This window comes from Lycorma delicatula, chromosome 13, assembly GCF_047948215.1.
Source record: "Lycorma delicatula isolate Av1 chromosome 13, ASM4794821v1, whole genome shotgun sequence".
NCBI lineage: Eukaryota > Metazoa > Arthropoda > Insecta > Hemiptera > Fulgoridae > Lycorma > Lycorma delicatula.
In genome coordinates this window covers 8,308,903-8,333,290 of record NC_134467.1, presented here as the reverse complement: position 1 = coordinate 8,333,290, position 24,388 = coordinate 8,308,903, and the positions used below count along the sequence as shown (strand labels likewise).

The 24,388-nt window shown below is 31.7% G+C and overlaps 2 protein-coding genes across 6 annotated transcripts in view; both read left to right on the top strand.

Moving 5' to 3' along the window:
- LOC142333792 (uncharacterized) overlaps window positions 1-9,946 on the top strand; it is a 46,871-nt gene extending 36,925 nt beyond the window's left edge. For all 5 annotated transcript variants that reach the window (XM_075381314.1, XM_075381311.1, XM_075381310.1 and 2 more), the window contains 2 exons: window positions 1,457-1,531; window positions 9,801-9,946. In XM_075381314.1, coding sequence (XP_075237429.1) covers window positions 1,457-1,531; window positions 9,801-9,859 — 134 coding nt within the window. In that variant the 3' untranslated portion in view covers window positions 9,860-9,946. The remainder of the gene's footprint in view (window positions 1-1,456; window positions 1,532-9,800) is intronic.
- A 3,222-nt stretch (window positions 9,947-13,168) lies between these two features.
- On the top strand, window positions 13,169-24,140 carry LOC142334003 (uncharacterized). The gene is made up of 3 exons (XM_075381669.1): window positions 13,169-13,211; window positions 19,395-19,472; window positions 23,388-24,140. The coding sequence occupies exons 1-3, from the start codon at window positions 13,169-13,171 to the stop codon at window positions 23,621-23,623; spliced, it is 357 nt and encodes a 118-aa protein (XP_075237784.1). The 3' UTR covers window positions 23,624-24,140.
- The last annotated feature ends 248 nt before the right edge of the window (window positions 24,141-24,388 follow it).

The following is a 24,388-nucleotide window of genomic DNA, read 5'->3' as shown; positions in this document are numbered from 1 at the left end:
CAAATGATTTTTTTTTAATAATTGTTCACAAAAATGTTTTAAAAAAATGCGACAAAAAATAATCCCTTGGATAGAAGGTTCTATAACTCTTCAAAATTAAAACCGTTTTTAGGGGGGGCGGGGATGAAGTTTGGCAAAAAAGTTTTTTTACAAAAGTTGTTTATTAATTAAGAAAAATATTAAAAAATAAAGTAGCAAAAATCACCCCCTCGTTTTGTCTGTGCTATTCTGCATTTTATATCGTTCCTCCTTTGTCCATCATCGGTAATTATACTTCCGAAATTAGAAAGTTCTTCTACCTTCATAATCTCGTCTCATCCTGTTTTTATATTCAGTGGTTCAGCTACTTTATTTCTACTACATTTCATTACTTTTGTTTTGTTCTTATTTATTTTCATGCGGTAGTTCTTGCACAGGACTTCATCCATGCCATTCATTGTTTCTTCTACATATTTTTACTCTCAACTAGAATTACTATATCATTAGCAAATCGTAGCATCTTTATCTCTTCACCTTGCACTGTTACTCCTGATTTAAATTGTTCTTTAACATCATTAACTGTTAGTTCTATGTAAAGATTAAAAAGTAATGGGTAAAGGTAACATTCTTGTCGGACTCCCTTTCTTATTACGGCTTCTTTCTTATGTTCTTCAATTATTACTCTTGCTGTTTGGTTCCGGTAAATGTTAGCAATCATTCTTCTATCTCTGTATTTGAACCCTAATTTTTTTTAAATGCAGAACATTTTATTCCGGTCTATGTTATCAAATGTCTTTTCTAAGTCTATAAATGCCAAGTATGTCGGTTTGTTTTTCTTTAATCTTCCTTCTACTGTTAATCTGAGTGCTAAAATTGCTTCCCTTGTCCCTATACTTTTTCTGAAATCAAATTGGTCTTCTCCTAACACTTCTTCCACTCTCCATTCGATTTTTCTGTATAGAATTCCAGTTAAGATTTTTGATGCACGACTAGTTCTGTATTCTTCACATTTATCTGCTCCTGTTTTCTTTGGTGTCATGACTATAACACTCTTTTTGAAGTCTGATGGAACTTCCCCTTTTTCATAAATATTACACACCAGGATTATGAAATATAAAAACAAAAAAAAATATCAGGAATAGAATGCGAGACCAACAGTATGCTAATCGTTACACTATCCACAATCTTTTAACAACTTACTTCTAACTGATGAGAAGTTTTAGCAGCATTTACAGTATCATCCAATCTGGAAAAATTTGGGTTTGTTCAACTATTTTTAAAGATTACTTTTGGATTAAAAATGTTTAAGGCATTACTGCAATAAATAATAAAGAAATACAATGTAGATTTAATAATAATAATGGTTATTCGTTAAGTAAATACATTTCACAGAAATACATTTTAATGATTTAATTGCATTAATATGTTGTTAAAATTATGTGTTTACTGAAACTTGGTTTGGTTTTATTTGTCATAGATAATGAATTTAAGGACGGCGTAATGGAAATAATAAGCCCCAATAATGTACAAGATTCTAGAGACTATTATGCACGTATGTTAATTTTTATATTATTTTTTATAACATAATTTTTTTTAATAAATAGTTAACAGCTCTCGATCTTATAAAAAGTTTACCTATGTAACACCATCTAAAAAAACAATATGTTATCAAATTAAAACAAATTTAAAAAAAAGTGAAAACTTGAAACATGAAAGCGAACTCATATTCTGATTTCTCTAAAATCAGTTCTTCAAGTAACTGATAAAATTTATTTTTATAAATTTAAATATTACAACAATGAAGTATACATTACAGACTTTCTAAATTTGTACTTTCTAAATCCTCGCTCGAATTCATATTTAGCAAATAAAAAAGATGGTAAATATTATGTCTGTTAAAACTGATGCCCCTTCTAAGGATATAGATTTCAATAAGATTCTAAAACTACATTATAAGTAGAAACAGTTCATTAGAAATAGAAACATCAAAATGCAATATCATATTTGTTTACTTTTCTAACACTCAGTGCGTTATTCTTAACCTGAGTTGCATTGTTTACTGGAAATATTGAAAAACAAATGCCGTTTTTTATATCTGTTATTTTCTCAAAATTGAGCGTTCTTTTTAATTTCTATTTTAGAAAAATGAATCTATTTCAATATTCGTTTATTAATCATAACCCCACAAAACCTATAATAGAACAGTAATGGTTAAATCTGTAGTATTTTACTATATCAAAATTAAAACGACTCACCATTCAAGTCATATTTTAGTTCTAAATCGTTCTCATAGATTCCCATTTTAATAAAAAAATAATAACTAAGTTTACGCTACACACACAAACAAATAACTACGCAATGCAATTCAGATGTTTAAATAAACAAATAAAATTAAAGAAATTTTACGGCAAAAAAATATCGTATTTCCCTTGTAAATATTTTTAATTTTTTTTTCATGAAGATATTAAGAAACATTTAATATATATGTACTTGTTTTAATAATTTTATCATTAATAAAACAGACTAATCACACTGATAAACATAATTTTTGTTTTCTAACATGCGACGCATGATTTTAATCTGTTTTTTGATGCTGAAAACGAATATGAAACCAGAATCTTTCTATCAGCCACCATTTTTGAAAAAAAATTAAATTTTAATTAAAGGATGTTTATTATTTTTCAACGTATAGTTAGCATTTTAAGCTCCTATATTGAATTTTCTTAGCTTATGCTTTATTATTCAACTTTGTTAAAGTAATTTGTAAGCGATAAATAAACAATACTAGACAAAGAATTAAATCATATCATGCCACATATTATATCATACCTAATACAGAAGAATGAGACTTTATGGACAAGATTAATTGTGTGTGCAGGTCAAAACATGTAGCTGAAAACACAGCTGTATAGTTTGTATTAAGCACTGGATTTACGAATGAATTAATTTTGTTCGTTCTTATTGGTGTCTTAAGTTTGTTAACAGTGCAGGGTCATAATGCCTCGAAATTGTGTAAACGATGTGGATGTCTTTTGTTATGTTTGTGGTGAGTTTACCTTAAAATCAAATAGAAAAAACATTACACTTTTAATTAAAAAAGCATATCATTTGTACTTTCAGTGTAAAATCGGTGATCAGGATAAGACGCGGGCTCCTCATTTAGTATGCACTAATTGTCCTGTATATTTAAGAGGATGACTGAAAGATACACAGAAGGCCTTGCCATTTGATGTACCTATGGTTTGGCGTGAACCAAAGGATCATGTAACCGATTGTTACTTTAACAAGTGTGTAAAATAAACTTCATTGAAATCTGTAATCATGCCTGTACGTCACAGTGAAATTATTCCAGTTCCTGAGCCGCCTCTGAATGTATGTTTCGAAAGCAACGATGAAGAATCAGGCAGTACTGAAGAAGACAACAATGATTTTGATTTTGAATTATCTTCCGATAAGCCACATCCTATATCACAAGGTGAATTAAATGACTCGGTTAGGGATTTAAATTTATCAAAAACTGAAGCTGAACTGTTAGGATCAAGACTGCAAGGTAGGAATTTACTTTTAAAAAATACAAAGATTTCGGGCTTTCGAAGCCGACAAAAATAACTTTTTCAATGTTTTACTGATGAAAATAATTTGGTTTATTGCACAAATATTGATGAGTTTATGTTGCACTTCGGACAAGTTCCTAAACCTGAGGACTTGCGCCTTTTCTTAGATTCGTCCACGTAGTTTATAAAGTAGTTGTAGTACACAACGGTAACAAATATCCTTCTATACCGATCGCTTATGGTATTAATTTGAAAGAGACATACGATGTGATGTGATGAAGGACGTTCTTGAAAAAATAAATTATAAAAAACAAAGCTGGAACATATATGGTGATTTGAAAGTTATAGCTATTTAGTTAGGCATGCGGTTAGGTTATACTAAGCACATGTGTTTTCTTTGCGAACGGGACAACCGAGCTAGGGATAAACATTATGTTACCAAAGAGTAGAAAAAACGAGACAACTTAACACCAAATGGGAAAAATATTATTCATGAGCCCTTAGTTGAACCCAATAAAATATTTTTACCCCCTCTCCATATCAAACTAGAATTAATGAAAAATTTTTTAAATGCAATAAAGAAGGACAGTCTCGGATTTTTGTACAACAGGCAGAAATTTCCGAATATAAGCGAAGGAAAAATTAAAGAAAGAATATTTATTGGTCTTCAAATAAGAAAGTTAGTCAAAGATAATGTATTTAACTAGATGTTAAATAATGTAGAAAGTGCAGCTTGGGCCTCATTTAAAGACGTTTGCAAAATTTTTTTGGGCAAATAAAAATCCGATATTTAGCAACCACGATATTGTTAATCAACTTCTTACTTATAGAGAGCTTGGGATGTAATATGTCTTTGAAAATACGTTTCCTCCACTCACATCTGGATTTTTTCCCGGGCAACCTCGTAGACGTAAGTGACGAACACTGTGAACCTTTCCAGCAAGACATTTCGGTAATGGAAAGCCGCTACAAAGGGAAATGGAATAGCAATATGCTAGCCGATAACTGTTGGACATTAATTCGGCATGTACCTGAGGCTATATATAAAAGAAAAGCATCGGCGAAATCATTCTAACAGAGGTATGGCCGTGCAAAATTATAAATTTTACAGATTTTAACTATATTTCCCTTAATTGTTTTATAGTCGTATTTTATTTAAAACTAAAAGGGTGATAGAAAAATTGTATTTACAGATTTGACATTATTTCTATATTATATGAAAAAAAAAAATTGTCTGTAAGTTACCTTTTCGAACGGGTAGTAAGACTAAATTATAATAATTGATGTCGAATGTTTGGAATTTTACATTATTTATTAAAAATTAATTAATAAAACTGATACATCTTTTTGACAATACAACAGTTTTACGTTTCATAATAATCGTATGGTACAAACTAAGAGAACAGCAGACCAAATATTTATTACGATGCTCGTGAAACTCAATAAAAATTCAGAAGTTCAGATACCAAGTCGTAATTTGTTTATGTAACCTATAAAATATTTTTATTTCATACTGTATACTTACTAAATATTTTAATGTACATTCGAATTATTTATATATTTAATGATACTGAAATTATTCAGGTCAAGTTTAATTAAAAAACAAAAAAAAAAAACATACACTATTTTAATCTTTTTATATTTTATTTGGGGTTAATGGACAAAAATGTTGGATCATTTATACATAAAGATAAGCATATAATGAGATTCTTCAAGGTTAGAGATACATACGTTGATCGTAAATAAAGAACAGAAATCGTGCTTGATTTAGGCATGTATTATTTATCCACAATGATTAATATTTTACGCGTACAAATGCTTTGATAAAGTATTAAAAGGTGTCGGCTGTAATTATTAAAACAAGTCACCAAAAATGTTATAGCCGATAGTTTATGAGATAATGAATAAATGGAATGTGTTAAAGATGTACAGATTTTAACTTATTAGATACGATAAGAAGAAATTCAATTTTTATGATCATTTTGTCTACAAAATTACATTATTTGCATGTAAATTACTTTGTGTCACTAAAATTCATGACCGTATGACATTAAATTGTGATATAAAATGTTTATAAAAAGCTGCTAGCAGTTTAATTTGTAAATATTTTTACTTCAAGAATCTCTTTCCTTATTAGCAATAACGGTCGAAGTAGGTTTAGTCAAATTGTCTATACTCGGTACCAAAACACCAGGGGCATTTATAAGTAATAAATAGAGACCGGATTATATAAATTTGCATATTAAGCCCGTTCTCACCGGTTATTGCAAATTTTCCTTAAAATCTAGCGATGTATATTTTCGCTATATTTACAATATTTTTCGGTTGGGTACTTATTAAACCTATTATCTGCACGGCTCTTAGAGCGCACTTTAGCAGCCGCGTGTCTATTGTTCTAGCAGGATAATATTATTATGAGGCCAAGTAAAACACAGACTCACGCCGTGACAAGGACGGGCGATACCGTTCTGCATCGCGTACGCCTACTGCAGTACTCCTAGGCAATTAAATTACGCTTGTTGTTGTTGACGCGCTCATCGCATCAGTTTAGTTTTTTATTTATTTGTGCAAATTTTAATATGTACTACACCTCCCGAAAAAAGTGTACAGTTGACTATCCTGTAATATTTACATACGACGGAAATGTTTTATATTGTCGAATTTGCGAGAAAAATATTTCGTGCCACAAAAAGTTTCAAATATACCAGCATGTCAAGACAAGTAGTTTTCATATCGCAAGATAGCAAAAGAAAGACCCACGACAACTTATAACAGCGGCAACTAGCAATGATTTCAGTTCAAAAGGTACACAAAAAAACAAAAAAAAACCCACTTATGTGAAGGATTGCTTACAAGTAGTATTCCTTTTCATAAACTTTCAAATCCTACCTTCAAAGATTTTCTACGAAAATATTACTTGAATCGAAATATACCACATGAATCAACATTGCGTAAAAATTATAAACCGACAATTAACCTAGATGTTCTGGAAGAAATACGCAATGAACTCAAGGATAGCATTATTTGGATTTCAACTGACGAAACTACCGACATTTGTGGCTGTTACATTGCGAATTTAATTGGAATGGAATGGAATGCAAAGTTGGCAGGAGTCTATTACTCCCTACTTTATCGCAGAACCTGGACAGAGTCCCTTGCTGCTGGATCATTCTAATCGGGCTTGTTTTTTTTTTAAAAAAGGTTATTTTTTAATCTCGGATCTAATTTTTCAAGTTTTGTCTATTATTATTTTAGTGAATTTAAGACGGATTTAATTGCATTCCAATCCGTTGTTAAACCAGCGTTATCGAACCCATTTCACGGGCCGACCGCGGAAGGCTAGGCTTATAAAGCCTGTCCTTCCGACGTAATTCCCCTTCAGACCGTCCACTGAAGTCCTTTCGGTGCTAACTCTTTAATAGGCTAGCAGGGATACGCCACAACGGGGCACTAGCTATAAGGAGGGAGCAATGCGTCCCCTTTTCCGGAGGAGTCGCAATTGCTGGGTTATTTTGTCTTATTGTAAGTTTTGAAATAGGAGAGGTTGTGTAGAAGCTCTTCATCCGCTTCTGGTATGGCTGCCCTTCAGGACGCATCTCTGCTGGGCTCTGTTCCGGACTCCAGTCCGTGATGTTGAGGCGAGTGGTTGGTCTTCCTTCTTCTTCTTCCGAAGACCTCTTCGTTCTTCTTTGGCCTGCACTTTCCAAGAATTGGTAGTAACCGAAGTTACATACCATTAACCTTGTAATTCCCGAAGCCCCGAAGGGCTGAACGGGGGAAAGTGCAGGTTTCTTCGTTCTTCTGTGCTGTCAGTGGCTGCTGGGCAGGTCGCTGCTGGGCTGATGGCTGCTGGGCTCGTTCCCTCTTTCTTCTTTCTTGAAAGGAAAGGAAGGTAATAGGGAACTTACAAATGGTGATACCTATTCGCGATCGCGGTTTTGGGGCGGCGATTTTTGTGGAAGAAGTAAACAGTAATTATTCACTCCACGTAATTATTAACCTTCAGACACACGTGTATCTGAGAAGGGGTTGGGGGGACCGCGTGGCCGCAGTGAAGAAACCATTTGTTTTTGTGGTGGCTGTTGGTATCTGCAACAAAAGAAGCAGAACACAGACACGAAAGAAAAAAAAAAAAAAAAAAAAAAAAAAAATTAATTATTACTTTTCTTTCGGCTGGCAGGATGAGACGGCACGTCGAGTCGTTCCACATCCACGTTTCTCCCGTTTCTGAAACAAGAGAAACAGAACAAAACACACGCGGAGAAAAAAAAAAAAAGAAAAAAAAACGCGTTTTTGTTGTATGCGCGACTTACCGTGTTTGACGTCTTCAAACTATATAACTCGCGAAAAACTATTCACTCGCGACCCCGGAAACGCGTCTGACGCACTATTCCGTTTGAATTTAATTGTCGGTGCATTAAAACTAGAGCCTTCTTCTTCCTATTTGGTTAATCATTTTACGATCGGCAGGTTTGTGAATGAGGGTATTAAAAAATATTTCCTTAATGTTCTGCAGATGAAAGAATGTTTATATTTCTCTCAGATGCTCTACCCTATATGATCAAGGCGGCCAAAGCCCTCAAAGTATTTTATCCCGATTTGATTAATGTGAGATGCTTTTCTCACGGAGTACATCGAATCGTTGAAGAAGTACGATCCACTTTTGGGAATGTAAATAAACCGATTTTATCAACAAAGAATGTTTCTTAAAGTACCTGCTCGCAATAAAGGCTATAAAGAAAAACTGCGAAATGTGCCTTTACTTCCCAAACCAGTGGTAACTCGATGGAGAACGTAGGTTAAAGCCGTACTGTTTCATAATGAACATTTCGTGGCCCTCAAAGCTGTAATAAATGACTTCTACAATGCAGAGGCTATGGTAGTTTGTCAGTCCAAGGTAGTATTTAACGATTGTAAAAAAAATAAAACATAGCTGTGATTAGCAATCATTTTTCCACATACCAACGAGTATTAAAAAACTTGAAAGTCAAGGATTGGCGTCGACTGAATCTATTCGGTTAATGAATAAAATCCGCCAAATAAACTCCGCATTGCCAGAGGTATTACCGTGTAAACAAAGAAAATTTTGAAAACATTTTAAAAAATAACTCAGGCTTTGAACCTTTGTGTCAAATTGATAGTTTTATTAACGGGACGGGTGAACTTTTGCCAGAAACAATAAGTACTAACATAGCATCAAATTCAAATACTGCCCGGTTACCTCAGTTGATGTGGAACGATCCTTTTCTACTTAAAAAATATTTTGAGTGATCGAAGACATAATCTTACTGCCGAACATTTGGAACGGTATTTGATTTTTTACGTTTTCAAAAGTAACAAAATGTTAAATAATTGTTAATTAATTATCGAATTTTTCGATATTTTATTCAATTACTTATTAATTGTACGTTGATTTTGAAATAAAGAAAAAAAAAACTAAAAATTACTGTTTTTTTATTATTTAAAGTTGCATATTTTGACACTTTTCATGTATATTTCAAGCTTTTTATGTTGCATATAATCCGGTCTGTAGTAATAAACAAAAGATCTGATGTGAACAACACATGACTTCCTTGTACGCCTATTAAATTACACATATATAGTATACATTTTTAAAAGTACGTAAAACTTTATTTCTGATTTTGTTTCATATCTTTTTTTTTTATTGTCATTACGGAATTATTATTTACTATAAAAATTGTTTACAATCGCAGGTTAATAATTATTAATAAATCAATATATTTAAATTAAAAAAAGGTTAAAAAAAAGTTGGATTCGAACGATGTGCCTTCCCCTTGTAAGTTCCAAATATTTCATTAATTAAAATTTTATTTGACTATAACTCTGGAACCAGTGAAAAAAGTATCACTTATGATATATCGTTGGAGGTCTTATTACTGCAGTTAAGAAAAAGTCCAAAATCCAAAAAAAATGGATTTTGGGATATTTTGGACACTTTTGGTTCAGTCGATTGCACAACTAGATGTTACAACAGTCCTAAATCCAAAATTTCAACATCGTATGGCTAATCATTTTCGAGTTATGCGGTATACATACGTACGTATGTACAGACGTCACGCCGAAACTATTCAAAATGGATTCAGAGATGTTCAAAATGGATATTTCCTTTGAAATTTGAAAGACGACATTTTTAGCTATCACAATACTTATTCTACTTCGTACAAGTAAGTAATAATAATATAAATATATATACATACATACTGGTAATAATAATAATAATAATTTTAGACTGATTTTTTTTTGCAGATAGATCAATGGAGAAACAAAATCAAGGCATAGAACATCGGTATTTTAACATTTTTTAATATTATTTTTGATTTTTAATTTTGTATAAAGTATTAGTTTATAATAATCCAATTTAAAGCTTTGTTACAACTTAATAAAGAATTCTATTATTTACAGGTTACTTTTTTACTTATTTTTCATTCATTTCCATTCATTCTTTGACCAATAAACTGAAATAAATATCTTTCAGATATAAAATTTTAAATAACCGGTTTTAATCATTATATGATAATGTAGCTCTAGTAATCTTCCTCCTACAGTTTTAATTGGCGTTCATAATCCACACCCAGTTTCGATAAAAGTGTTACCATGTTTTATGACGATTATTTAAATCGAGATGTATTCTTTAGGTAAGGGAATAAAGATATGTTATACTTACTGATGAGAAGAATGAATATTTGTAATATATGAAAAATACCAAGCCTGACCAGGATTTGAACCGGAGCTTTCTGGATGAAAGCAAAGATGCTACCCCATAAATCTGTTATGTATTTTTATCCCTGTTTTTGAGACACGTACTTGTAATTGCTAACATTTTGTGTAACCTACACATACTTCACATTACAGGTTATTTTTGGAGAACTTTTTTTTTGTAATCTTTCAGAATTTTACTGTTTTATTTATTTTATTTTGAACGTTAATCGAACATACCCTAAATAGTAATGATATTAATAACTGATTAAAGAAATGAATTTTTTGAAACAACAATTAATTTTGAAACAAAAAAGTTTTTCAAATCGATAAATATAATAAATCAAATTCTCTGTAAAAATATACATATTGTTTCTATTGATCACTTCACCCTTAAATCTAGATTACCAACTATACAAGAGCAATAAGGAAAATAATTACTTAATTCTGATAAAATAAGCAAAAATTATGACAATTTGGTTAATACTGTAAACAGTAATGCCATCATAGAACTGCCTGCTATTAAAAATATGACTGGCTAAGATTGGTAATAATACAAGTCTGTTGATATTTTCCCGGAATATTATTGTATTGGAAGTTGTTTTAAATGATGTACTTCTAAACCTCCGAAAGCTAAAAGAATCATATTAAACTGAAAGAATTTAATATTACAGGAAATTTCAGCGATATCAAATATTGTAAAAAGTATTGAGCAAAACTCCAATCTGATGAAAATTCGGTCGCTCATTGCATTTGAAAGTACGATCCAAGAGATAATTGCATGGATAAATAATAAAATGGATAGGATAAAACAAAACATTCAGAACTATAAAAAAATTCAATTATTGACCGACTGATGAATCTGTCAAATCAAGAAATATTGTTCTTCTTTTTTTGACTCTACATATCTATATATAATGATTTATTTTTAAAATTACATGTTTACGGCTTGATAAACTGCTTCTTGAAGTAAAACCAAAATAGATTATATTGTTAGGTTGTTCAATACGTTTTTAAATAATAGCTAAAAGTTATATTTTTTTTAAATAATAGCTAAAAGTTATATTCTCTTGGTGCTTGCATCAATATAAAACTCATTCCATTTCTAGTGCAATGTAATTTAAAATAACCAAACACATATGGTTTACAAATAATGTGTCTAACTGATTTTCATATAACTTACTTCTACGAGGTGAATTTATATCGCAGAAAAGTTATGAAGTGGTGACTTCCCGTGGCGTTTTTTGAAAAAAAATTTATTTATAGAATGATAAAAATACATTAAAATGTAATAATAATTATTTATAACAAATTGGTGGGTGGAATATATTGAAGAGTTATACGGAGGAAATGAATTAGAAAATGGTGTTATAGAGGAAGAAGAAGAAGTCAAAGAGGATGAAACGGAAGAAACAATACTGAGATCTGAATTTAAGAGAGCATTAAAAGATGTGAATGGCAGAAAAGCTCCTGGAGCAGATGGAATACCTCTAGAATTACTGTGCAGTGCAGGTGAGGAAGAGATAGATAGATTATACAAATCGGCGTGTAATATTTACAAAAAAGGGGAAGTTCCATCAGACTTCAAAAAGAGTGTTATTGTCATGATACCAAAGAAAGCAGGAGTAGATAAACGTGAAAAATAGAGAACAACTAGTTCACGCATCAAAAATTTTAACTACAATTCTGTACAGAAGAATTGAGAGGAGAATGGAAGAAGTGTTAGGAGAAGACCAGTACTACAGAGGTAGAAGAATTTGTTATTTGGGAAGTAGAATTACTAAAGCTGGAGAATCAGGAGCGACATAAAATGACGAATAGCACATGCGAAACGAGCCTTCATTCAGAAATATAATTTGTTTACATCTAAAATTAATTTAAACAACAAGAAAACTTTTTTGAAAGTATATGTTTGGAGCGTAGCTTTATATGGAAGTGAAACTTGGAAGATCGGAGTATCTGAGAAGAAAAGATTAGAAGCTTTTGAAATGTGGTGCTATAGGAGAAAGTGACAAATGAAGAGGAGTTGTGGCAAATTGATGAAGAAAGAAGCATTTGGAAAAATATATTTAAAAGAAGAGACAGACTTAGAGGCTACATATTAAGGCATCCTGGAATAGTCGCTTTAATATTGGAGGGACAGGTAGAAGGGAAAAATTATGCAAGCAGGTAAAATTTGGAATATGTATAACAAATTGTTAGGGATGTAGGATGTAGGGGATATCCTGAAATGAAACAACTGGCACTAGATATGGAATCTTGGAGAGCTGGATCAAACCAGTCAAATGACTGAAGGCAAAAAAAAATAAATTGTAATTTTTTTATTATACAACCAATGTCACTCAAAAATGTTAATTTGTATTAAACATCTTTTATTTAATTAAATAACATGCTTATTACATATATTTTTTATTTTTGAATGTAATAAGTGTTGGTCATTCAACAGTCAAAAAATTATGCTGGGAGCTAAAAATATGTTATGCAATAATTATTTTGAAAAGATTTTTTTAATATTTAAATCTAAGCATTTTTGAAACAACAAAACTGAACTGATTTCAATAAATATATTTCTAACAACTTTCTTCAAAATATTTCCACTCGCTCTGGTAATGGTCATTTTCAGTGATTCAGTGATGAGTCACTGAAAAGTTTTAAAATAAATTATTACAAACATTACACTATGATTCAGTTTGTTTTTTCAAAAATTTACAGTTTTAAACAATTTTCATTGCTGATCATCATGGATTAAAATATAGTATAATATATATGTTTATTTTTTTTAATTAGTACAATTTACTAGCACAGAGGTTATAAAATTAATCATTTTAATCCAGCTTATTAATAGTTTTAATTGGAGTGGTTCACTTCTCACGTTTCCCTAATAAGCCTGGCATTAGATGGTTGTTATTTTCGTTAAAATGGCTGTGCCGTTTTCTAGAAGCCAAAAATTTATTTATTCAAGTAATAGAAGGAATAATTAACATAGAGATTAGTCTTTTAAAAATATAAGACACAATTATTACAAACGGAAATTTAATGACCTTGTATATACTTCTATAAAACCAGACATTTATTATTTTTTGGATAACAAGAAGGCAAATCAAAAGTGTGATTTTTTCTCTGTATTATAAATTTCATTTCAGTGATTAATTTCTATCATAGAAATGAAATTTAAATACCAACCTTAGCAACTTTCAAACACAGAATTAAGGATTTACAATGTTAATCTTGGGCATTTTATTTTAGGCTAATAATAAACCTTAAGATTCCTTACCTGATTCAGTAAAGATCTGAATATGGGCTGATTGCCTGCAAATGTGAATCCTGTGTATTACATAATGTTGAAAAAAAAAACTACAGTTTCAAATAAAATAGAACTTGAATTTATTGTAATGTATATTTGAACTATTTTTCATAATGTAAGATTCATGTTAGAAAAAAATATTCATATCACACATACTTTTGATTCACAATAAATGTTAAAAGTGGTTTTCTCTAAATTCAATCTAGGTTCTTATCAGCTTCACAGTATTTATCAGCCACATTTCATACTTTTAAACTTTTATAAAGGTTTGAAGGACCTTTTATGTAGAAAAAGAGATGCAAAAAACTTCCATTAAAATTTAATCTTTGGTCTGAATTAAAATGATAAGGTAGAATATGTAGAAGAAGAATGGGAGAATGTTAAAAAGGAAATTCTTAAATCAGCAGACGCAAACTTAGGTGGAACAAAGAGAACTGGTAGAAAACTTGGATTTCTGACGATATATTGCAGCTGATGGATGAACGTAGAAAATATAAGAATGCTAGTGATGAAGAAAGTAAAAGGAACTATAAGCAATTAAAAATTACTCTAAACAGGAAGTGCAAACTAGCGAAAGTAGAGCAGATTAAAGAAAAGTGTTCAGAAGTGGAAAGAGAAATGAACATTGGTAAAACAGACGGAGCATACAGGAAAGTTAAGGAAAATTTTGGGGTACGTATATTAAAATATAATGTGTTAAACAAAGATGGTACACCGATTTATAATACGAAAGGCAAAGTCGATAGGTGGGTGGAATATACTAAAGAGTTATATGGAGGAAATGAATTAGAAAATGGTGTTACAGAGGAAGAAGAGGAAGTCAAAGAGGATGAATCGGAAGAAACAATACTGAGATCTTAATTTAAGAGAACATTAAATGATTTGAATGGAAGAAAGGCTCCTGGAATACACAGAATACCTACAGATTTACTGCGAAGTGCAGGTGAGAAAGCGATAGATTAAGATTATATAAACTGGTGTGTAATATTTATGAAAAAGGGGAAGTTCCATCAGACTTCAAAAAAGTTGTTATAGTCATGATACCAAAGAAAACAGGAGCAGATAAATGTGAAGAATACAGAACAAGTCATGCATCAAAAATCTTAACTAGAATTTTGTACAGAAGAATTGAGAGTAGAGTGGAAGAAGTGATAGGCTAAGACCAATTTGGTTTCAGAAAATGTATAGGGACAAGGGAAGCAATTTTAGGCCTCAGATTAACAGTAGAAGGAAGATTAAAGAAAAATAAACCAACATACTTGGCATTTATAGACTTAGAAAAGCCATTTGATAATGTAGACCGGAATAACATTTTTTGCATTTTAAAAAAATTAGGGTTCAAATACAGAGATAGAAGAACGATTGCTAACATTTACAGGAACCAAACAGCAAGAGTAATAATTGAAGAACATAAGAAAGAAGCCGTAATAAGAAAGGGAGTCCGACAAGGGTGTTCCCTGTCTCCGTTACTTTTTAATCTTTACATGGAACTAGCAGTTAATGATGTTAAAGAACAATTTAGATTCGGAGTAACAGTACAAGGTGAAAAGATAAAGACGCTACGATTTGCTGATGATATAGTAATTCTAGCCAAGAGTAAAAAGGATTTAGAAGAAACAATGAACGGCACGGATGAAGCCCTACGCAAGAATTACCGCATGAAAATAAACAAGAACAAAACAAAAGTAATGAAATGTAGTAGAAATAACGAAGATGGACCACTGATTGTGAAAACAGGAAGAGAAAATATTATGGAGGTAGAAGAAGTTTGTTATTTGGGAAGTAGAATTACTAGAGATGGACGAAGCAGAAGCGATATAAAATGCCGAATAGCACAGGCAAAACAAGCTTTCAGTCAGAAATATAATTTTTTTACATCAAAAATTAATTTAAATATCAGGAAAAGATTTTTTGAAAGTATATGTTCGGAGTGTCACTTTATATGGAAGTGAAACTTCCATACCAAAATGAAATGACTAGCACTAGATAGGGAATCTTGGAGGGGTGCATCAAACCAGTAAATGACTGAAGACAAAAAAAATTTAATTTTCAGTTCAATAAATGTTTGAACACTGTTCTGACAAAAAATACTTTTTAAATATTCACAAAAGGAAAAAATCCGGCAATGAATTGAATACACATTTAAATCCTTTTTTAATTGTATTAAAAGATTTTAATATAATCTTAAATCTTAATGTATTTTAATATATAGCATCTTTAATTTTTAAAGACAAGATGCTCAATAAGATAATAACCAGAATTTTTAATACTAGCATATTAGCATCACAATTTCAAAAAATATGTTTTCAACTTTTTGAAATTTGGTGGCTCATACATGAGAGGGTTTTTTAATGATTGAAATATTTACAAAAATTGATTTTAAATAAATAAAAAATAATTTTTTTGATATTTTTTAAAATTTGGCAGGGAAAAAGTTTAAGTTATTTTAATGACTATTATTGTTTAACAAAATATATTTTGAGCATTAAAAATTTGAAATTACAAAATTAATTTTTCCCCCTCATTTTCGGGGCTTTCAATTCGAATTAAGCATTCGGGTAAAATTAATTTTGAAAAAAAATCCTTAAATGGTGGAGATAATAAATTTAAAAAAGAACAGTTTAAAAATATAAAGATAGTACCATAATTTTAAATAAATAAAATTGTAATTTTTTAGGAAAGGGACTGAAAATTTTTAGGTAATTTTTTTTCAAAAAGTACTAAAGAGTAAGGGCTATCAAAATATGTAAGATTTTTACATTCTATCAAAAAATTAAAAAGTTATTTTTTGTTAGCATAGAATATTGAAGTGGGATGGACAAAAACTTTTTATAGTAGTTTAAAAGCCATTTGATGTAAGAATTATAGACGCAAAAAAAACTCCTGTTAATTCCTTTTCTGAATCAGTTTATAGGTAAAAAAAGAAAAATATATAAATCTTTTTTGGTGGAGGGGGATTATTAAATAAAAACTTTTGGTAATTTGTGATCTTGATAAAAAAACTTCAACTTTTGTAAGAAATATTTTTTGCTAAAGTGTTCCAGAAGATTTGAAATTTTATTTAGGCCAAAACAACTCCGTCCCTTTTCCAATATTTGCAAAAATGTAACACATTTCTTTCTGCTGAAGGTCTACCAGGTTTGAAAACAGGGTGCAGTTATCAGATAAAATGCAGACAAATGTACATATATATGTATATAAGCACAAACATCCCTCAGACAAAAATAGATGTTTTGGACTTGCGAGCACTGAAATAAATTTTTTTTGCATATTATTTATGTTTTATTTAAATCTATCTTTTTCGTTAAAACATTACCTTCATCTTTAGAAAAATGTCGTAGCTAACATAAAATAAAAGAATGAATGCTTTAACATCAGTGAAAGACAAGGTGATTTCAAATGTTACATGCAGCTAAATTTAAGTACAGTATTGTCTTCTGAAAAAAAGATAAACTTACCTAAGTGTTACTTTTAAACCCTAATATTAATTTTTGAAAATGGAATCTTTTAAGCAATAAATAGTGTAATATACTCTGACCTTGTAAATCGATAAAATAAATGGATTTGTGTTAAGATTAAAAAGTAGATTTGTTTTTAAATTTAAAAAAAATGTAATTAGAGAAAAATCAATTATCATTAAAGTTCCAAGTTAAAGAAATTGAAAAGTTTATCACCGATCATGAAAAATTAAAAAAAAAAGAACGTAGTAAATCTTCACAATTTTATATTCTATCTTTTTGTCCATACAATTTCCTTTATTGGAAGATATAGTTCTAACATCCTAAAAGCTCTGTTCAAAACAAAACCAAACTGTGTATATACAAGTATGTATACCTGTGCAATTACAGTATATGACAGTTGAACAACAAAGAACATGCAGTTAGAGCATGGTCCCAATACATCTTTATAATAGCATTGTAATCACTAAACTACTCTCACGTGTGATGTTTTATATTCTCTTGTAGTTCCAAACCTGAAGTATGTAACTGTCACCTCGGCAGACTGTTGGCTTTCACTTTTTGCACGTCGATTTTTGTTGTAGAACAAGATTTGCGATTCACCTATTGGCATTTCCAGTCACCAATCAAATCCAGCATGCACATCCAGCATGTGTACATCAGCTCTCACTATTTCATACAGGGGTTGATGCCGAAAACAAATGATTTCTGTTAGGAACAGCAGAGCAAATTATGGCTCAGTAGTGGCTTTGAGCACGTTTAATTCTACTCTGATGTAGTGTCACTCAATTCTAGCTCACTCACTGAGCAAACTATAGCAATTCTTTCAACAGGTAATCACTCATAAGAACCTAATCCGGCCAGGACTATATAATCACAGTATAGTACCCAGATCTGGTCTGTAGACATGTAATAAAGCAACCATAATTTATAAAGATATACTGAAACATAAGATGATCTCGGTAGTGCAGAGTCTACCTGAGTTTAAGAATACCTTCCTGCTTGTCCTAAGAATGATGAAGACCACCAATAACTACTACATGAATCCAACCTCAATCAGTTGACACAGTCCGTAATTTTTTAATTTAGTTTCATTCACCACGGGTAACAGATGTCATGATAGCAAAAACTTTGTTTTACACACAGTTTAACATCCAAACTACATGCTCACTAAATTTAATCTCCTAAAAAACCTGCACATGGTTCTAGTTAGACCAGATTGTGAAATTTTAAAATAAAGAGAGAAGGTTGTTTAATCAGAATAAACAAAATCTTCAGTGTTGTTTTAAACTCAAAAAATCAAGTTGGTGTCTGAAATTACTGCAGAAAAATTTTCTAATTCTACGAATTTAAGAAATAAGTGTTTAGTCTTTGTTAAACTATATGAACAGTAAATCTTGCTTTGCTAGATTTAATTTTTTTCATTTTTTAGTTTACATAAGTCCTGGACTAATTGCAGTCAAAAACTTAAGACTAAAATACTTGGATAAATACAAATTATTTATAATAAAAATGCTCACATATTTTTTTCTTTTTTAATTTGTTTTGTTTCATGTCTATCTGTTTAGTTGAAATAAGCTGTAACATAACATACAATAATTTGATTGCATTAAGGTGTAATTGTGTCTTTAATTAAAAGGATCAAACAATTTTTAAAAGTTGAAAAATAGTATGCCTAATAAAAAAATAAAATAATATTATAATAAATTTTACTGTGTTGAGCACTTAAAATGATCATCCTTTCAAAAATATATGGTAATTTATGAATTTCCAAATAAATAATTTTAAAAAATTTCAAATATATTAAATTTTTAGTAATCAGAAAAAATACAATACAAATAAATAATTTTTTTTTTGTGGAGAAAGAAGATAAACCTTTTTTGCATCAATCCTTTTATATTTAAGCTAAAATGAAATATTAATGTTCAATAACGTTATATCTCGCCGATTGAATATAGCAATAATCAAAATCTATTGTTTCTCATAGACGGTTATATTAACGTGCAGCTTTATGCTAACTGTCCCTGAAAGTAATGATGCTAACTGAAAGTAATGATGTTTAACATACAGCCAGCTCTTTACTCTGATCGCCATAGCGATCAGAGTAAAGATTGTACACTTAAAAAAATATCCTAAATTTTGACATATCTGGCACACTGATATGTATCAATATGTTTATTTCATCGAAGAAGTAAATGGGAAATCAGCTCATATTTTTTTGTAAAGCCTGGCATACTATTCTTATTATCTTGAAGATGGCTATGCTGAATTCAGGATGATTAATATCTCATATCTCTCATTCACATATATAAAATCTTAATATGTCTATAACATTATTACATTAAACTAATTTAATTTGTTTCTGTTTATAATGAAATATAGGACGTGGCATCTATGTAGATGGAAGTGAGAAAAAAGAATCATTTCTGAAAAAAATATTTAATTTCTGGCCATTTCAAGGTAAGTGTCATTTAAATAAAAATATATTCATAATAATTTTGTGTTTTTATGTAATGTAGATATTACTAGTAAATACAATTGTATATACAAACTTTTATAACATAAATAATGAAGTAAATTTAAACAAAAACACAAAAAAAATTAAATGCCTTTAATACCCCTCTTTAATTCTGGAATGAAGTGAAAATTGCAGGGTGCCAAATTATTTGATGAATAAGATGGGTGTGGAATAGGTTCAAATTTCAACTTCATTTGAGCCTCATTGAGCTAGTCTAGTGGTTAATTCATCACAAATCAGTTGTTTAACAGCTGATTTTTGAAGTCAAAGGTTCCAAGATTCAAATCCTAATGAAAGGTAGTTTATATGGATTTGAATAATAGAGATTGGATACAGCATTAGTTTGTTGTTGGGGTTCAATTAAACACATGTCTGACAAATAGCCAGTGTGAGTCTGTACAATACTGCACTTCATTACGTCACACATATTACCCTCATCTCACTGGACCATGAGGAGTTGCTTATTATTCACTAGTTGAATAGACTGCAACATACACATTAGTAAAGTAAAAAAATATGAGCTTCAGCAGTTGCATGTGATGCGTGTGGCTGAGCATTATTTTACTCATCAAGTTGGTCTAGTGGTGAACGTGTTTTCCCAAATCAGATGATTTGGAAGTCAAGAGTTCCAGCGTTCAAGTCGTAGTAAAGTCAGTTATTTTTACACGGATCTGAATATTAGATCATGGATACCGGTGTTCGTTGGTGGTTCAATTAACCACACATCTCAGGAATGGTCGACCTGAGAATGTACAAGACTACACTTCATTTACACTCATACATATCATCCTCTGAAGAATTATCTAAATGGTAGTTACCGGAGGCTAAACAGGAAAAAGAAAAGTCTGGTGTGTCTACGTTTTAAATAAAAGCTAGGTGCAGGGCGTGCCTATGGCACGACTCCGCAGCTAGACCTTCCGGGCGGCATCTCGGATGCCGCCCGCCACACATCTCAGGAATGGTTGACCTGATACTGTACAAGACTATACTTTATTTACACTCATATACGAGATGCGACAATAAAGTAATGAGACTGATTTTTCTTTGCAAGATGTGGCAACCCTGCAGCTTGCGTAGGCACACCATCTTTGACCTTGGTCTATAAGCTACTTCTAGTCCAAGCGGCACATTGATGCAACAGCACAGTCGTGAGTTGTGGTGTAATAAGTGAACACGTGTTTGTCTCTCGTCACAGAAATGAAACCGCAAAATATTACGCAACGGTATGCCATTTCTTTTTGCGTTAAATCGGGTGAAAACGCGACAACTTACGGTAAGCTTCAGAAGGCTTTTGGGGAGGAGGTTATGTCAAGAGCTCAAGTTTACCGCTGGCATAAAATTCTTAGTGAAGGCAGAACAAATGTTGAAGATGAAGTCCGCAGTGGACGACCATCAACCTCACAGACATATGTCAACTTAACCAGGGTGCGTGAAATCGTACGATCTGATCGAAGATTATCCGTGAAAATGATTGCAGAAGAACTCAACATCGATCGAGAAACGGATCGTCTAATATTAACTGAAGATCTTGGTACGAGAAAGATTTTTGCAAAAATGGTCCCCAAAAATCTCACAGCGAGAAACACGGAAATATGTGGCAGCCGATCTGTTAGAGCAAACGGAAATCAATCCATATTTGTTGAGCCGTGTTACGGCCTCCGTCACTGGTGACGAAGGTCGGTTTTTTCAATACGATCCAGAGACAAAACGCCAAAGTTCGCAATGCTGCTCAAAGGGATCACCCAGACCAAAAAAAGCTCGCATGTCAAAGTGAAAAGTGAAATGCATGCTTGTGTGCTTCTTCGATTCCAGGGGAATTGTTCATAAAGAGTGGGTGCCTCCTGGACAAACAGTTAACCGATATTTCTACAAAGAAATTTTAGAAAGACTTCGTAAACGAGTTCTTAGTGTCCGTGCCAACATTGCTGATAATTGGATTCTGCATCACGATAATGCGCCATCCCATACTGCTCTGTCAGTACAGCGATTTTTAACCTCAAAACAAATTTCAGTACTACCATAGCCACCTTATTCACCAGAGATCGCTCCGTGCGACTTTTTTCTATTTCCAAGAGTCAAAATGGCGGTCAAGGGACACCATTTTCAAACAACACAAGATGTCCAAAAAGCTGTGACGAGGGACACAAACACGTGTTCACTTATTACAGCACAACTCACGACCGAGCAGTTGCATCAATGTGCCGCTTGGACTAGAAGTAGCTTATAGACCAAGATCAAAGATGGTGTGCCTATGCAAGCTGCAGGGTTGCCACATCTTGCAAAGAAAAATCAGTCTCATTACTTTATTGTCGCACCTCGTATATCATCCTCTTAAGTATTATCTGAACGGTAGTTACCAGAGGAAAAAGAAAGGCTGAACATTGTTTTGCTGAATTATCAGTTCTGTAGATCACTGAACAAGACATACACTTCTTCTAAGGTATTTAAAATCTATATTATCGCATACAATTTACAGTTGAACCAGCTTCCAAGTAGTCAGTCACACACACACACACACATATATCTATAATCCCAAAACAGAATTTTTTTGCAGATAGCGGCTGCAGTTTGAATTTTTTTGATCAAGGCAAATCATATTCCACGCTTTACCAATTTTCTTCTGGGTTGTTATGATGCACCCAGTTTCACCTTCCATTATAATACTAATTAGGAAGTCATCTCTTTTGTCATAATAACGTTTCAGATAGTTTTTTTATTATTGGTTGAGGGGAAACGTTTTATTTTTGTTGGAGGAGGGGAAACCTTTTATAGGCACCATGAGGTCTCATGGTCCCATACCCCATAGTAGTGTGGGACTCTTCCTTGTGGGTCTGTCCACTAAAACCCTTCCTCAACATGGGGTGCTGGGCTCACCTTACAGTATTATCACAGCACCCCATGTATCTATTCTCTACCTGCGCCTCCATTGCTGGCTCAATGCCCCGAACTTGTCAGGATCCTGCGTTTGTTTTTTTATTATTTTTATTCTTTAATTTATATACATATATTTTTTTATTTATTTTCTTTTTATTAAAACTTCAACCTCTTGGGGCCAGGAACGTGCCCCAGAGAGACTCAGAAATATTTATTTACCCCTGGACATCTTCAACAAACTTGGTGCAGATGATCTTAACCAGCATCGTGGACACCATGTGCCATGATTGTTCAACTGAAACATAATCCCAATGATTTTTCTGGGGTAAGCACACCAAATTCTCCCCTGCACGTTTCCCTAAGCTGTAGGAACCAATCGCACATAAACACACGTGTTTCACATTGTCTTCCCCCCTGCAACAATCGCAATCCGCAGAAGGTTTCGCCCTTATCTAATTTATCAGCTTTTGATGCACAAACTTTTATTGTTCACCTACTCACAGTACTTTGATCAACAGTTTCATAATCATAAACAGCTTTTAGACAATGATGAATGTTTACGACAATGCATTCACTTTTTAATAGGGAAATGAAACTACAAGAAGGCAGTGTCACTTTTGATATTTTATTTTCTTGTTACGTTCCAGTGTCCATTACATTTTAGCTACTCTTGTTACATTACTGTTCCTGGAATTACATTGTCACACCTCCAACATGTAGATCCCCAGGGCAAAGAGTAAACTACTCTAATCAAAAGCGATTAGTTGAGCAGCCACTTTTTTATCAGGCTCAGAGGAGAGGCAACCTTCCTTTATTTGTGTGCCAATGAAATTGACTACAGTTCCTATTAGGTGTGTGGGATTGTATAAAAGCCCCACCTAGTGACCGAGGTACCTACTAGGTGAAACTTGGTATTCTACACCTCACAAAATCTAATCTAACTTTATTTATATAAAATATTAATCTATTATGTGTATTTTTAGGTAGTAATAACTATAATCGTGTAAGAGGGAATCCGTACAGAGATGCATTTTACAATTACGATTATTATGCAGATTCTCCAGCGATTACTGTAATACAGTCACAACGATCCAGACCGATATCGGTTGGCTTCTTTGGTGGATGGTATCCGTTTGGTATATACTTTCCATTACAAATTATATCACTCAGAGATATGTTTGCAACATTACTATTACTGTTGACTTTAGTTTTCCTTTAAATTACTGTAATTAAAGCATTAGTTTATATTCCTTTTTCTTTTTCCTTATATCCTGGGTCGGGTGATCGATCATCTTGTTCCTACCATTTCTGCTCCATAATAATTTTATGTAGTCACCGTTTCCTTGATATTTTCCAATTTATTGCCCAATTCAACATTTTCAATTTCATTCTTTCTTACCCCCATTCTTCTAATATATCCATACAATCTGAGACTTGTTTTTTCTACTCTCTCAAACACAATTTTAAGATCTTACTTCTTGCTCAATCACTCTAATTTAAAAAAATTTCATCTCTGTATATCATAACTGACTTTCCTTATGTATTGTTATTATTGAAGCCCCTCCAATCTATTTCATAACTGACATGAAACCTTATACAATATTTTTTTACATTTCCTTACTATAACTTGTTACACCGATAAGAATTTCTCATATCTGAACACTTTTTCCTATCTCTCCTCTGATCTTCCCATAGTCTTACAGCTCATTACCCAAATATCTAATATTTTTTATTAATTAATAACAGTCATTTATTTATGTAATTATTAACTATGCAACATGTAAAATTAATAAAAATTAATAACACCTTACTTGTTTTTTCTATTTAATTGAACCTTACATATATTGTCCACCAAATATCTGATATTATTGATCAGTTTAAAAAACATCATAGTAAATATTCTTTATAAATTCTATCGTTTGAATTATTTGTTACTGAAAAAAATATTTAAAATGAAACTTTATCATCTCGCATTACTTGCAAA

What these genes read in the sequence shown, in the direction of transcription:
- LOC142334003 (XM_075381669.1), top strand. Translation starts at nt 13,169, where the DNA reads ATGGCTGTGCCGTTTTCTAGAAGCCAAAAATTTATTTATTCAA. An exon ending in CCAAAAATTTATTTATTCAA is followed by an intron (nt 13,212 to 19,394) that starts GTAATAGAAGGA and finishes AATGAAATATAG; the next exon opens with GACGTGGCATCTATGTAGAT. An exon ending in TAATTTCTGGCCATTTCAAG is followed by an intron (nt 19,473 to 23,387) that starts GTAAGTGTCATT and finishes GTGTATTTTTAG; the next exon opens with GTAGTAATAACTATAATCGT.